General features: G+C 47.6%; 1 protein-coding gene across 1 annotated transcript in view; it reads right to left on the bottom strand.

Moving 5' to 3' along the window:
- The window catches only part of RNF123 (ring finger protein 123), a 49,349-nt gene extending 35,215 nt beyond the window's left edge, over nucleotides 1-14,134 (bottom strand). The window contains exons 1-16 of the mRNA XM_010561544.1: nucleotides 13,940-14,134; nucleotides 12,799-12,883; nucleotides 10,216-10,295; nucleotides 9,281-9,378; nucleotides 8,026-8,080; nucleotides 7,616-7,701; nucleotides 6,761-6,847; nucleotides 6,164-6,231; nucleotides 5,135-5,260; nucleotides 4,302-4,416; nucleotides 3,370-3,474; nucleotides 3,125-3,250; nucleotides 1,804-1,896; nucleotides 1,536-1,609; nucleotides 947-1,064; nucleotides 377-476 (exon numbers count right to left, since the gene is read on the bottom strand). Coding sequence (XP_010559846.1) covers nucleotides 377-476; nucleotides 947-1,064; nucleotides 1,536-1,609; nucleotides 1,804-1,896; nucleotides 3,125-3,250; nucleotides 3,370-3,474; nucleotides 4,302-4,416; nucleotides 5,135-5,260; nucleotides 6,164-6,231; nucleotides 6,761-6,847; nucleotides 7,616-7,701; nucleotides 8,026-8,080; nucleotides 9,281-9,378; nucleotides 10,216-10,295; nucleotides 12,799-12,883; nucleotides 13,940-14,021 — 1,498 coding nt within the window. The 5' untranslated portion in view covers nucleotides 14,022-14,134. The remainder of the gene's footprint in view (nucleotides 1-376; nucleotides 477-946; nucleotides 1,065-1,535; nucleotides 1,610-1,803; nucleotides 1,897-3,124; nucleotides 3,251-3,369; nucleotides 3,475-4,301; nucleotides 4,417-5,134; nucleotides 5,261-6,163; nucleotides 6,232-6,760; nucleotides 6,848-7,615; nucleotides 7,702-8,025; nucleotides 8,081-9,280; nucleotides 9,379-10,215; nucleotides 10,296-12,798; nucleotides 12,884-13,939) is intronic.
- Nucleotides 14,135-15,672: the final 1,538 nt, after the last annotated feature.

The following is a 15,672-nucleotide window of genomic DNA, read 5'->3' as shown; positions in this document are numbered from 1 at the left end:
CCCAGGAGAAAAGCTACCTCCTCAGCAGAGATGGCCCAGGAAGAACTGGTGCCAGTAAAAAGCTAATCCCATCACTGAGAATTTTCTCCTCTGCCACCTAGCAATAAATTCATCCACAGCTAATAAACAATGCCCCTAAAGGAGTTTCAGTTTGCTCATGTCCCATGGTGGGATGCTGCAGGTCTGTGCAGTGGGGTCCCAGCACTTGTGACCCTCCACCAGATAATGACATGGGTGGCCCCCGCCTCTGCGTGTCCTGGCAGAAATACAGCTGGACTTCAGGTCATAAAGGGGATTTGGGAACAGCTCAAGGGCTGGTCCCCCTGGCTGCAAAAAAGGTATGGGATCTTGGCAATTTCCCTCCTTCCTCACAGACCTTCAATGCGTTTCTTGAGCCGCTGGCAGCCTCTTTCATATGCCCGCCGCCTCAGTCTCTCCTCAGCACTCTCCTCCTTCGCCTCCTTACTCTCCTTGCCCTGGTTGGGGGACAGACACTGATTAGTAGGAGATCACTGCACAGGGAAACTGTCTTGCCAAATGGAGAGCAGAAACTCCCTGAAACAATGGACCAGCGTGTGACCACAGCTTGCAGCACACCTGAACAGGCCTTCCGTGGCCTTGTAATGAGTAAGGGCAGGAGATCTTCTGAGGACACCCAAGTCAGTCTGTAATTCCTTAGATACTGTAAGGTTCCCTTCCAAATTTGTTGCCGCAGAAAACTGTCCCCCTCCCCTGTCCTGAACAACACACCCCAAACTTCCCCTCTAAGGGGACAATAAAGATGACACGGCAATGGAGAGGCTACAGCTCTCACACAGCTCTGCAGGGTCCACCAGTGCTAACGCAGCTGGAAACATGGACCATCCAATTTCCTCAGCCAGAAAACGATGGGGACAGCAGGCCACAAAACGTCTTCAGTCTTCTTAGTGGATGTGCCCTTACTCACCTCCTTGGTGAAGCGGTTTGGCCACCACGTGGTGGGAATGAGCTCCTGCAAACCAGCCTCCTCTACACGCAGTGGGCTTTTAATGTAGAAGAACACAACCGAACGGAGCACATCGAAGCTGCGGCCAAGTTAAAGCAAGCACAGAAGCTATGTCAGGAGAAAGGACAGGGCACGTTTCCAGAGCTGTAGTGAGAGACCCCTTTCCAAACAACCACTCAAAATTCTGCAAGATCCAGAGCCCCCTTCTCCTGGGAGAAGCCCCACGCAGTTATAACAGCAGCTGCCTAAATGCTAGCATCTCAGCTAGACTGCTCTGAAAGTGTTTTTGCTCTGCGGACATTAGAGAGGTCAGGTAGAAATGAAGTCCTTTGTGTTAGTAGGATGTGAACTACACGACACTGCTCCCCCTCCTCAAAGCAGGACTTTGTAGAGAATGGTGTCAGGCAGACAGAGGAGACCTGAGAAATTAGAAATGACCTCTCAAAGATAGGGTGGCTTCTGCCTCCCAGGATCTGCAGATCCTTGAAGTCTCCTTGGCTGCATTATTGAGGGCAGGGAGAACTGAGACCAGAGTAGGCACAAAGGATACAGAACATTGCTGAGCAAGTATTTCCTGGATTTCTCATGCTTCAAGACTGCAATGGTGAGCCGGAGGTAGTGAATCTAGGGAAACAGGAGAAGTAAAAGTGACTCCATCTACAGAAGAGGATACGGCTCTCCCATAGGTACAATGTGACAGAACTGCCATCTCTGGATCAAACAACTGCAAAATCCAAAACGTCGTGTACCTTTGGACAAGGGGACATAACAGAAGCTGGCTAGTCACAGATTCCTGGGGATTCAGAAGTGCAACTTACTTGTAATCCTAGGTCTGGGATGATGGGGGAAAACCTGTAAGCCCGCAGCAGGGACATCAATAGCTGCTTGAGGCACTCATGCACTTCATACTCCTGAGAAAATAAGAAACACATTGAACAGCAACAGCATGGAGTCAGGAACAGCTATAGTTCCCAGAGTGTGACTTTGGAAGGAAGCATTTACTTCTGAACTGAAAAAGCAGGTGCTCTGAACCGACCGTGTTTGTCCATCTGACTCCACAGGAAAGAGTCCAAGCAGAATTTGGTGCCATCACTTTGCTACAGGGAAACAAGTCTCTGGACGAGTAAAACCAAGCCAAAAGTCACCTACAAAAAGTCAAAGTCCCAGGTCCTATTTAGTTGGGCTGAGTCACTCATCCTCATCTCCCCTGAACCTATGCAACACACAGTGTTGGCAGAATCAACTCAGAAAGGAAAGAAATTACTCTTGTGTAAATGTGATGATGGAAGAGCTGTCTGTCTTTTTGAGTCCAACTCATAGCCAACCAGCAGGATGAGAGCCAACTCTTCCACAAACACAGCAGTCCTACCAAGGTGTTCATCTTCACTTCTAAGATGAAGGGCCTGAGGGGGTCAGAACATTTTTCAGTTAAACTTTTTGTGACAGCTGGCTGGGCCAGTGCCCATATCTGTTAATTGTTACCACAAAGGACAGACATGCTGTCTCCAAGCAGATCTCTGGCAGTGACTGGCTCTGTCCAGCACTCCAGCAGCAGCAGCTTCCCAGTGGCTATCAAAGGCTGCCTCAAATAAGTGTCCCAGGAAGGAATGACCTCATCCAGCTTGGACAGGAAGGGGCATGGGAAGTTGGAGGAGGTTTTTCCCCAGCAGTGCTGGAGGTGGTCAGAGTGCAGTGCTCGTTTCCACCCCAGTCCTGCACACTCTGATCGATCTCTTGGGGCACATGGCAGCACTTAAGACCTCCACAGTCACATAAGCATTAACAACATCCCAGATACCAACTCATTTCTTATTGATAAATTTGATGTTCCCAGAAGCAGGAAGTTATTCAACATCACGAGTTCCTTTAGCAGTAGGAGAAGCTTAGAAATGCCTTGTTAGCTCATTGCCAGTGTCACCATTACCAATTACTCTGCATTCAACCCTCATTCCCCAGCTGTGAAGCAGCAGCCAGATGAGCTAGGTGAGAGGGAAGTCTACCACAAAAAAAGGGATCTTGTCACCAGAAAGGGAAAGAAGCTGATCACTACCTGCATTTTCTAGGGAAGGCTCCTGTCCTCAGCACCTCCCGGGGTCTCCCTGTGATCACTGGGGAGGAACCAGCACCCTAGCAACTCACCTCCATAAGAAGCCACATCAGATCCAGCAGCTGCTGAATAAGGGGATGGGCCTCCACTGCCCCTCCTCGCTCAAGGATGCTCAACAGGAAGGTCATGAGCACATCTTCCACCAGGTACACCTTGCACTGCAGACAGAGAGCCACGTCAACAGTCCTCCAAGACACACTTCCCAGCGAAAGCTGAGGTTTACCTCCCTTTGCAAGCATAACAGGCACCTACAGAAGCTTGCAAAGGCAAAACTCACCATAAGAGGGGAGAAATAGTTGAAAATATGGGCTAATGTAATCAACACTGTGGGTTCTCCCTGCAGCTGCCACATGGACGTGTCCTTCTCCACCAGCTTCCCCTCCTGCAATGACAAACCCAGAAAACACACGGCTTGGATCCAGCCCAATCCAGCCATACACCAACGACTGAATGAACCAGAGGCCTGGAGCAGCCACTGTTTGCTGTCCCATGCCTGATTTCAGTAAAAACCTTGAATATGGGAATTTATTATGGCAAAGCAGCCAGGCCCATGCCTCTGGAGAGCTGTAGTGCAGTCCAGATGTCAGTTACCATCAGCCATCTGCACGCACCTTGACAATGTTTTTCCAAAAGGGTTCAAGTGTACACGGTAATTTGTAAATGGGAATCCCTACAGAGGACGTCAACTAGTAAAGCAGGCCTCCATTCAAGTCAAGACCATAGCAGATGGCATTCCCTATGCTTTGGGCATAAACAGATCATCTCTCACCCTAGTGGAAAAAAATGGTTTCTAGCAAACAGTGCCACAGCCAAGACAGTTCTCAAGGCAGACCTGCCAGAATTTCATCACATCACTGCACCATGACATCAGTAAAAATTTAGGATATGAACAAGGTCTTTTCAAGACTGGAAAATCAAATCCAGCAGTTCTGACCCTGACAAACATCACCTCTTACATACTGGGAATGAAGCTTCATAGCATTGAGAACAACAAAGCCCAGTATGACTTAAATTAATTCCTGGAATTATCAGGAATCCCATTTTGCAAGCCGAATAGCTCCAGGGACATGCACACCCCATGCAAAACCATGCAAGCATTTAGCCTCTTGGGTGTATCAAAACATCTGAGCTGCCAGCATGTGCTGAGAAGTGCAGAACCACATCTCCCACCATGGTGCCCCACAGATCCACCCAGTGACATTAGCCTACCGTCACATCTATTCCGATATGGATTACATTCTTCAAGTAGCCTAACAGCTTTCGAGCCTTCACTAGGTCTGCAACTGGAGCATCTTGCAAGGGGCGGTAACCTTCCACTGGATAAGTAGGCAAGTGTTAAGGTAAAATGTAATCTGATCCTTTCAGGACTTCTTTTGTTTCTGCAAGGAAAAGACTGTGTCTCTATTTTACTTTATACCCACACGTGCCTCACAGTTCAAGCCACAGTGCCTTCTAAATGGATGATAAGCCACAAGCTCTTGTCTCCACTTCCTCAATATTGCAAGCAGCAAGTATTTCACACCATACTTCTGCTCTCATCAGAAAGACTGACAGGAGCTTCCACTACAGCTATCAACAGGCACACCCAGCACTGCTCTGACAAGGAGCTGCAGGTTTCACATTCACACAGGAATGCAGCAGGCAACGCTAATACCATGTCAGAGGTCCCATACGGCTGGAGGTAGAAGAGACCAGTGGCCAAGAGGCTCAGCAACATGGTAGCATTGGGGTTTCCAAAACTGAAGCGTGAGATCTTTGCAGGATCTGAGTGCCAGGCAACAGGCAGCCCCCAGCTGCAGCAATAGCTGCTGATTCAGAGCTGAAAGCAAATTTCATTTCAGAAACTATCAGGGACCAGCACTGATGTTTGTGTGCCCTGCAGTTCTACTCCAGCTGAGAGGGTATCTGGTTCTTCTCTCCTTGACCCTGCTCTGCACACAAGTGCCAACAGAAGAAAGTGAACTGCAGTCAGGTATGTATATTCTACAGCCTCCAAAGATGGTCTCAGGACAGGCTCTTCTCCCTTCACACCTAAAGGATATCGGAGTGGGCGGCTTCCGAAGTTAAAAGCAACGGACTCCTTGAATGAGAGGCTGATGGCAGGGAAGTAAGCCATTCCAGCGCCCCTTGTGATGTTATCAAAAGCAGTTCCCAGAGATATGCCGTTCCTGAAAGAAGGAAAACCCGCAAGACTTTAGTCACAGTAGGAGGGTTTTGAGGTCAATTGGGCAATCCAGGTATCTGTGTTCCCCTCCCAGCAACTTGCCAACACAGACACATCAGTCAGTCATGCCTTTTGTCCCTCTTAACCTGGCACACATGCAAATGTCACAGCTTTGTTGAGCAGCAGCCATGGGAAGCACAGCAGCACTCCCATTTTCATATGACAGCACAGAAAGGCACTGGAGTCTGCACAACATGCGGAGCCTACTCAGCTTCAAGGGCAACCCAAATCCTTACAGGATAACTAACCAGCAAGATATTTTAAAGGCAGGGGACATTTTTTGCCTCATCCACTTGATGTTGGTGGAAATAGAAGGTTAATGCTCTCAATCTACTCATCTCTAAAAGATGACATGGAGCATCTAACAATTTTTCATTCTGGCTGAATTGTCACAGGCTGTAGTTTAGGGCCAGGGAACAATTCCTATTCAGGCTGGCCTCTGCTCATTGTGCACAGCAATTGGAGGTTGGAGATTTATCGGCCTTTCCACAGCTCCTTGTCAATCTAGGACAGGCAAGGTCTACACTGACCACAAAAGCAATGTGTGTCTCAGCCAACTGTAGTATTAAGCATCACGAGACGCCTTCCCCTTCAAAATCCTAGCAAAGTTTACACAGGCTTTGCAGCTTGAATGTCTTTCTGCCAATTGCTCTCACCTGAACTTAGGAGACTCAACAGCCCATTTAGATGGTTTCTGAACACAAAGCAGAAAGGCAAAGGCTGGAACTACCAAGGAACTTAAAGGGGAGAGGGCAGAAATAGGGCTCAGCAACCTGCTGAACAATGAGGAAACCTTTATGTTACACACAGACATCAACAAAGCAGGGAACTGGGCAAAGATGCTTACAAGCAGAAAGCAATGGTGCCCTCCTCAAGGTCTATCAGACAGCTGACGATGTCTCCTGCTGCCCAAGACTGCAGTAAAGGGAGAGAAAAGGTTAAAAATATATCCAGGGTGTTCCCACATCAGAAGAAACACTGCAACCCAAACAACCCCTTGTGATTCAGGGTTGAAGAAGAGAGTTCATTCTCACAGCAGCTCACATAGCATTTTCAGACACTTCTGGAAGCTGCACATAAGCCACTGATAGAAATCTTTTTTCCCCTCTAGCACTAGGAACATGCACAGGATCAAACGTGTATTTGTCCCAACACTGCACCATCCTCTGACATGCTACAGAGAACCACAGCCTTCCAGAGACCAACAGCAGCACTATGCTGGGAATCAGTCTGCTGGGGCTGCTAAACAAAGCACCCACATAGCATGTCCAGCACCCCTAAAGTACAAACAATTGCTGGCACACAGCCTTCCCAAGAACATACTGAAGCAGGGAGGACAGCTTGAGGGCATTTCATAAGGCCCAGCAGAATCCAGTGAGCAGGAGCAGCCACCTGCTTTCTTCTCCTTACTCTACATCCCACTCCTAGGAGGACAGCTACTCACTTTGCCATAGTTGGTAGTAGTCACATTCCACTTGCGCACTCTGTTTCCATCATACGCATATGAATCTGGCGTATCTCCAACTCCTTCCTGCACCGAAGTATGAAAGAAGTGACTCAGACCAGAACAACCATACAGCATCCCTCTCATTGCGAGAGCAGCTTTAAGGGGGAGACCAGCAGACAGGGAGTGCAGCTGACAGTATGCATGCTCTGCCTGGGAAAAGCCCTCACTCTAGGAGTGAATCTAGTGGCCTGTGATCTTTGATTCAGAGAATTACACCACTCCCTACTAATTTTTGGTCAGAAGAAGAGTACTGGCATCCTACACTTCCAACTTCTGTCAAAGCAGCCCCCCAGGATGTCCATCACCTCCCCTCTCACATGTTGCAGAATGGCAAGTTAGTGAAACTCTGCAGCTGACATCCCTTCCCAGCATCAAACATCCCACCCGGTGCCTGAGAAGAGCTGGCCTGGGTCTGCCTCTCCTGGGCAAAAAAGCCCCGTAGCACCAGCTCCTGAGGGCCATCCCAAGAGACAGGATGCCAGCACTGCAGACCCACACACTCTTCAGAGAAGACGCCAGCTGAAAGTCAACACATAGCAGTGGCTACGTGCAGCAAGAGCACAGCAGCTCACCCAGTGTGTAAGGCTTTCACGCTGTGCGCCATTCTGTGAACACAGATCAGAGAGTCTAGTAAAGATTTTTAAAACAGCAGACCTGGTATTTCCAGTGTGTGTGCTGGGCACAAAATGCAAGCAGGGCAGGAGCACAGCACCAGTGCGATGCTCCACACTGACCTAAAAAGCAGTGGAGGAACACAGAGCAGCCCTGTGCCACATGCAGCAGTTACACTACCTCCTGATTAAATCTACAGTTGAGAGTACACCAGCCAATCTGCATGAGTCCTTGGGAGGAGATGAGCACCTCGTAAATCCACTTCCCTGAAAGAAAAAGAGATGCCACACAGTAAATCCTTGCCACCTGGCTCACTGTTAGAGAAGCAGAACCTGACACTGCTCCCGCAGAAAAGAATGTGGCACACAAAGGTGCTCTGGGACAGCCCCAGCATTCCCCTCCCACCTCTTCACTCCGGCATCACACAATCCTTCATCCTTCTGACTTCCTGAAAAAGCCAGTGGATGAACTGGGGAAGAGGGGGCTCAAGGTCTGGAACTACAGCACATTCAAGAACTTTCTAGTTGTGTAACTCTTCACACACTCTTCCTGGGGTCTTTTCTCAAAGCATCGCCTGCTTTTCTCCTTACCTTTATACACACATGTTGTGGCCCTGATGGAGCCAAAGTTACTGTGGCCAATCACCTGGACCAACAAACAAAAGATATTTTAAAGTCAGACAAAAGACAGTTTTGCTCAGCCCTACCCATTCCCTCCATCCTAGCCCTCAAAACCAAAGCGAGATGGAGAGCTATTCACAAGCACAGTGTAGGGAAGAGACAGGACATCTTCCCCATCCCAGCAGCTTTACTCGGAGCCAACAGGCCCTGGGGAACCATCCAGGTCCTCCTCACAGCTCATCTGTACTTGATAAACCCCAGTGAAGCACGCAGCATGACAGTAGTACAAAGGCAACATGGTGACAGACAGGTTCCCAGTGAATTGTGACAGGTATACAAAAGTGACTATCATGTAGGAAAGATGTCTGAATCCTGGACAAGTTAGAACAAAACTATAGATTCAGGGTGCCCAGACTAAAGCCCAGGACTAGCAGGTAACACGCTGTCCAGAAACTGAACCCTATTAAATCCTGACTCTCTCAATCTCAGGACAGACCATGAAGAGATGAAGGTAGCAACAAGGAATTCACAGGCCAGCGTCTGATCTGATATGAAGGTAAGTTCTAGGTACAGCCAAGATAAGCTATAGTGGGTGGTTAACAGGAAAGGGGAGACCAGGGCAGCCTCCGCTGGCAGAGGTGAAAAAGGATACATAGATTAAGGAGGGAATGAGCACAGGAGCATGGGATGTGCACGCTCAGTGAAGGGGTGAAAGGAGTGTAGAAATTAAAATACTGAAGTAGGAAAGCATTAAATTCCAGCGGACTCTTTCAGCTGATTTTCTGCATGAGGAACATCAGCTAAGGAGCAAGCAGGGAGCTAGGGGAAACAAAGGAGAAAGGAAAGCCTCAGCTTCAGTCTCTCGCCACCATTAGAGAAGACCAGAAGGAAGGAAGGAAGAGGCAGTCTGCTGGAGGGAGGGACAGGAAAGCTGGCTGCTGGCCTTTCCTCTGCTTAGCAAAGCTCTTCAGTGAGCCCCTGGGCCAGGGTAATCCTTTCACTTCGTCGCAGCTCCACTCAGAGCTTGCTGAGACTGAGGGGTACTGCTAGACCTTTTCCCAGGAGAGCTCATTTCCTCCAGGATCCTGCAGCTTTCTGGGTAGACTCCCTTTACAACATGCTACAAAGCCAGTGACAGGGATCTGTTATGAGGAACAAACCAAGAAGCCCAAAGTGCTTTTAGTCCCAAAAGACCACTTTCTGCTGCACCCAGCATCACACTCACCCCAAGTAAGTCATCATCAACCAGCAGGAGTCCCTCAAAACCGCTCGTGTGGTCCAGCACCACAGTAGACGGACCAAGCCGGCCCTCTACTACCTGATCTGAAACAAGAGTTGCAGAAAACCTGTTAGGGAAAGTTATGCAGGATTTAACAGTACACCTGATGAGCGCCTCCAGCTAGACTACAACAGCACCTGGATTCTGCTACAGTGGAGGAAGACTAAAATAATGTTACCCGTGTTACACCATAAGAACCGCAGCAAAGGAGACACCAGCAAGATTTAAAAGGAAGTTTTCACAGCAACACACAAGGTCTTAGCTAGGCAGCATTCAGGTCATACGTTAAGTTTTCCACATTGCCCGAAAATTTTGCTTTCGCAAAATTCAAAGACCAGACTGAACTCTGAGCCAAATGTTTGGCTGACATATCACACTTTGATTGCAGCCAGCAAGAAAAATTATTCTTTTTAGGAGAGGATCTAGGTTGTATCCTGCCACATCCTGACTCATTCAGGGAAACGGACGCTAGCAAGAGTACAGGCAACAGCCTGAGGCCTAAAGTGAATACCTACAGTGGGGACCAGTATGTAAAAATTGACAACAAGCCTCTGCATTTCCCACTGAGGATAGCACTTCACGCTGCTGGTCACAGCAATGGCTCTGCATATCATTATCAGTGAAATACCTCCAACATTTGGCCCAAACCTGCTTTTCCAGGCATTTTCGCCTGGAAATATGCCTCCTCCATCTGCAAGCAGACCTGCTCCAGGGCTGACTGATGAGCTCCTCACAGGCAGGATTTAAAGGTATGACAAATTAGAGCACAGGAGGGCAGAACAACGCTCACTCAGGGAACTGCCTTTCATGATACAACTCGTCCTCCCAATTAGGCAGCACAAGCAGCAGCAAAAATTGGACAGACACTCAGTGCCTCCTACCTCGACTGTCTTCGGAGCCATTCTCCTCTGCTAGCAATCGATCAAGGTGCTCCTGCAGGTTCTGGAACGTCAGGTGCTTTCTAGGGAATAAACATGCACAGAAGTCTTCAGAAAACTCCATCTCCAAAAGAGTTTCAGCCCAGACATATGTGCCCGCACAGTCCTGTGCTGTGAGACATGAACCGTGAAGTTCTGTCGATCTGTGTTTCTTGTCATGAACCCGAGGAATTTGTTGCCCAGCATGTTGGGGCAATGAATGAACCAAATATAGTGTCAATAAGCAAAGTAGTTAACAAAGGATCTTAAAGGCTTCAGTCTGCTCAGGAGTATTTTGTGGCAGTAAGAAAACTGTACTGCGGTACAGTGGCAGTAAGAAACCAGCTGTACTACCAACAACTGTGGACCACGACTTCGCTGCAGTCAGCATCATACAAACACAGCATAAGTCAGGATCCTTTTTTTCCCCCAAGTATTTCATAATATAAAAGAAGAGAGAAGACCATACCAGCAGCTGGAGCAGTTCAGACAAAGGTCAGGCTAGCCCAGCACCTTCTCTCTGACAACAACCAAAACCACTTTGTTTTCACACTGAGGAAAAGTCTCTCACACACACCCTCTGGGCCACTATTTTAGAGAACTTCTTCATACTGCCCTCCACTAGTTCTCTCTTTCCAAAGCTAGTTTACTTAGCTGTTTCTTGTACAAGAGCCATTCCATACATCTGACTTGCTCTTACCCTTCCTCAAAACCTCTGTAGCTCTAAAATACCCTTTTGGAGTCAGCGAGACCAGAACCACATGATACTCGAGACGAAGGTAAGCCACAAATTTATTCAGTGGCATAATGATTTTCCTTATCGTACATGCCTTTCCCAACAATTCCTAACTTCCTACTTTATTTTTCTGACTTAGTATTCCCACCCCAATCTCTTTCCTGTGCTGTAAAAATCAGCCCAGGGCCCATCATTTTATGCACAATGTTGAGGCTGTTCCCCTTTCAGTACATTACTTTGCATTTCCCTACCCAGTCACTGTTACAGCCACCTTACCCTTACATTGCTCTAAATAGCTTTGTAACAGCAGCAAACCTTCCCCCTCATGCTCTCTCCCTTTCCAAGTCTCCCAAGGGTACACAGAACAACACAGGTCGTGTTGCAGGTCTTTGAGGGACCCCAGCAGGACCTCCTTTTACTGTAAGAGTTGCTAGTTGTTCCTATCCCTGCTTCCCATTTCCAAAGCCATCTGTGGAACAACTTCCCACTTCTTCAGGACTAGGGTTTTCCCCAAGACTGTGGTGAAAGACCTTTTGAAAGCCTGATGGATGTGAAGATGCACAGAAGTGGAATCAAAGAATCAGTTTTGGTTGGCAGGAGAGAGGATGGGTTCAGCAAAGCAGCTTAATCAGCAGCTAGCATGGAGGAGGAGTTCTAGAAGGAGGTTAGAAGAGCACGAGGCAGCCAGAGAGGTGTCTGCAGCGAGCTCCTCTGTGAGGAATTTAGGCCTCCGAAGACAGGATGTCATACCATAAAAGTTGCTCTCATATGGCCAATGTTATTTTCAAGACCTATTTGACTGCTGCTGGGCTTTCTACCAAATAGCCAAGTCCAGGGAAAAGGGTGGAAGGCAGGGAAAAAATAGAGACCAGTCCAACAAACCATCAATATCACCAGGCAAAGAAATTAGAAATACTGAAAACCAAAATGCTCAGGTAGGTGGAATATTCCAAGGCATGCTGGCAGGAGAGCTCATGGCAAAGTAACACGACCCACTTTGCACTCCCCTGCCATAACCCTAGCTCACCAAGAGCAGAGAGGGCCAAGAGCTATTTTTAGCAGCTCTGAGCTCACATTTGAGCTGGCAGTACTAAGTATAGCCCATGGAATGTGACCCCAGCCACTCTGCAGCACTTCCAACCAGCAGGAGCTACACGCCTGCCTTGCTCTACCACACTCGTACCTGCCCTGAACCTGTCTGACTTGCCTCTGGCAAAAGAGCTAAATGCAAGGGAAATTTTTCTCATCCACAGCTACAAGTTTCTGGGCTACAATATGAAGGAGAACTGAAAACAAATAGAAGAAAACAGACACTAACCAGGAACTTTCTGTTTCTTTTCCTTTGGTGACTCGTAATAATAAAAGTACTAACAGTTCCACAGCCTGAGAAATGTATGACATTCCATATATCAGTAATAGCCTTGCTTTAAGCTTACAGGGCACTGACAACCTATTTTTCATTCCTGTACCTAAAACCTGTGCATGTTGCGCTTCCTTACAAGTAAAGGGGGAACAGGAATAATAAGGTGAACGCCTACTTGCCTATTTATTTCAGAAATATTGCCTAGTGATTTTGTGTATGGGGTTTTTCATGCAAAAAATTCTGAAGAATCCTTCCTAGCAAGCCCTGCAATTTGGAAAAGCCATTAAAGCACAAGACCTAAGAGTAATTTCTGTAACACGGGGCTGCTGTGCTTTTAACAAAGATCACTGTGTGGCACTAAAAGATCTTTCCTTTCACCGCAGTGCTGTATATCTGGTGACTGATACAGCATCGCTTGCCATCTAGTGAATGAGAAGAAGTCCAATACCTGTAAGCAGCTGCAGGCTGGTTCCCATCAGCATTGGTAAAGACGCGATGCAGATAATCATTCAGCAGCCTGCTGTTCACAATCCCTTGTGAAAAACAGAAAGGAAATAAGCTTAGGGAGTCAGGAGATAAACTCAAACATTAATTTCATATACAAGCAAGAAACTGTTAACTATGGGAAGATGACGTTCAAGTCTGCAGATCAGTACAGTGGAAAACACAGCTTCAAGAAGTCATTCATCATCTTACTGTCTTCACTAGCAGCCCGGGAGTCCAGCATTATGGGGTGCATCTCTGCAACAAGGGCTCTTTCAATTTGAGCTGCTCTACAATAGAAAATGGGAGGCTATAAATTGGTATCCACAGGTGGAACTACATCCTCAGGAATCCTGCTGTACTAATTCCAGATAAAGCAGCTTCAAAAGCCGGAGGTGGGAATCCAATTTCATTTAAAAAAAAAAATAAAAAAAAAATCTTATCACTATTGCAATTCCTGATGTCCTATTCATACCTGGGACATTTTAAGTACCTCCATCTCTTAACTGCACTATAAGATGCTGAAATAGAAAGGTTTGCAGATGCAGCTCATGTCATCTTACCCACAGTCCTCTTTAATGATGTATGCCTCACTTTAGCTTTCATCGTGCAAAACAATCCTGTGTCACATTGATGCAGCATGCTTTATTTCTGGGTGCAACAGTGCCCTCAAATGCCAGATTTATGGTCTCATAAGCACACTTCTGCTGGATTAGCAAGCCCAAAACGAAACAGACTGCCTAGCAGGTACCAAAACTTCCCAGAAAAGGATTAATCTGAGAACTTGACAAACTGTTAATCCTGGAAGGGGAACTCCCTGAATCAGATGGGACAAAGGCAGGCAACACGACATTCTCAAGCCTCACAAGGCAGGGCTGTGTGCCAAAGAAAGGGCACTGTGACATGAGCTTCTGGAGTCCTTAGTACTACAGGAACATCCCTCCCAAAATCTCATCTCAGTTCAGGGATTTACTCAGTTTCAGCCCCACCACACCTCACATCAGCAAGGTAACTGCAACTGGAAGGCAGCTGATCTCAAGTGAGGCAAGGGGCGCTCACCCGATCCACAGTGGTCCTGCTTTTACACGGCACATACAGGCCCATACCTGTGACCTTGGACTTCTCTGGCTCGGTGCTCAGCCTGTAGTTCTTCCTCGAGAAAGTAGTCCCAGCACCTCTTGACGTCATTCTTCACAGGCACCACTTCCAGAGCGGACATAAGATGGACAAACGCCTAAACCAAAACTTGCTGGGGAGGATGCTGCCTTTAGACTTCTCCCTTTCTTGGAGGTTGATGTACCTGGATTGAACAAGGAGAAGCCAAAAAATAGCCAGAGTCCTCGCGTTAGCAACATCATACAAGAGCCCAAAGCCAACTTCCTGCCAACCCTGCTCTCAGTCCCACCTGTCCAACAGCTCAAAATCTTCCCAAAGTAGACAAGGCATTAAGCCACACTCCAGACAACCACATAGACCCCACTCCAACCAAAGGCACAGGCAGAACCAAGCCAGAAACACAGGCAACCTTTGCACCAAGTTTGAGCCAGAAACACTGAGCCAGTACAGGGTCACGACTACCACCACTGCCAAACACCGCCGAAACTGGCAACCACACTGCACTTCTACTCATGCCCTGATGAGACATTTCTGCCTTTCTCTCCCATGCTGTATTCATTAAGACAGGAATATGCACCTGGTTAATCTTCGGTTTAACAAGTTTATTAGATTATTCCGCTATCCAAAACAGAGAGAGAGGGAGAAGGAATGAGACAAATGCAGATGAACTGGACTACAAAAGAATACAACTGACTACAAAGCAAAAGAGCCAGCTGTTGGTTTTACAGGGATAAAAGCAGATGCAGGTAGAAGTACGCAGAAGTGTTTACAGGTAAAAACCTACCATGAGACTAAAGATTCATGACCCTTCCTGGTATCACCAGAATGCAAAGAAAGCTATCAGAGCTGATCTGACATGTGCCAGGACAAGAAGAATAAATTCAAGTTGCTAGTTCCATCCAGCTTCAAAATGTTAGGTTACAGCCCTCTTCTACTTCTGATTGCCCCAACAGCTGACCTTCACTGGAAGTCTCTCTCATTCACTAGACAGCCATTTGACAAACTGCTTTGCGACAGGAAGATGCAACATGAGTAAAGACTGCAGGAATTAAATGCTTGCTGGCAGTCTCGTACAGAGCAGAAACTAAGGTGAACCCAAGAAAAGTTAGTGAACTTGCTAAGTGACACAAGTGCCATGGCAACTCCACTGGCAGAAGATCACTTGAGCTTCAGCTAGACTCGGGAAAGGATTTCCTAATGCCCCTTTCCTTGGGGCCACCCCAGCATCCAGCAGTGGAGCAGCACTGCTCGGCATCCCTCCTGCAGCACTGCCAAGTGAAACCACAGGAACAAAGCAAAAAACAGCCTCGATCAATGGCCCTGAACGATCTGCATCAGAGACTCAAAACAAGGAATAAACAATTAAACTATAAACAGAAACACATCATTTACTACCAAAGCAGAGCAGACAGCACAACGTGTACTACCCTAAAAGTACTCTAAATACGAGAGACATGATTTCACCTCTGTCAGCACAAGTTAAAAACACCCGAGGATGGCGGGGAGTGCCCCTAGCTCTTCCCAAGGGTGGCCGGCCTGGTACCCGCGCTGCTGAAACAGCCTGAATGCCCAGGCAGAGAGTGCAGCACGGCCACACGGGCACTGTACGAGATTCACTGCTGGCACTGCTGAACTGCCAGGGTTTTTTTCCCTTGGAGCAGATGCTGCTTTCAACAGGTCAGAGAAAGGGCAGAGCAGGGACACACACATCTGCCCCTTCGTT

The sequence above is a fragment of the Haliaeetus leucocephalus genome, unplaced genomic scaffold (genome assembly GCF_000737465.1).
Source record: "Haliaeetus leucocephalus isolate CR32 unplaced genomic scaffold, Haliaeetus_leucocephalus-4.0 Scaffold148, whole genome shotgun sequence".
Classification (NCBI taxonomy): domain Eukaryota; kingdom Metazoa; phylum Chordata; class Aves; order Accipitriformes; family Accipitridae; genus Haliaeetus; species Haliaeetus leucocephalus.
The sequence above is the reverse complement of the archived record's forward strand: the minus strand, read 5'-3'. Positions and strand labels throughout refer to the sequence as shown.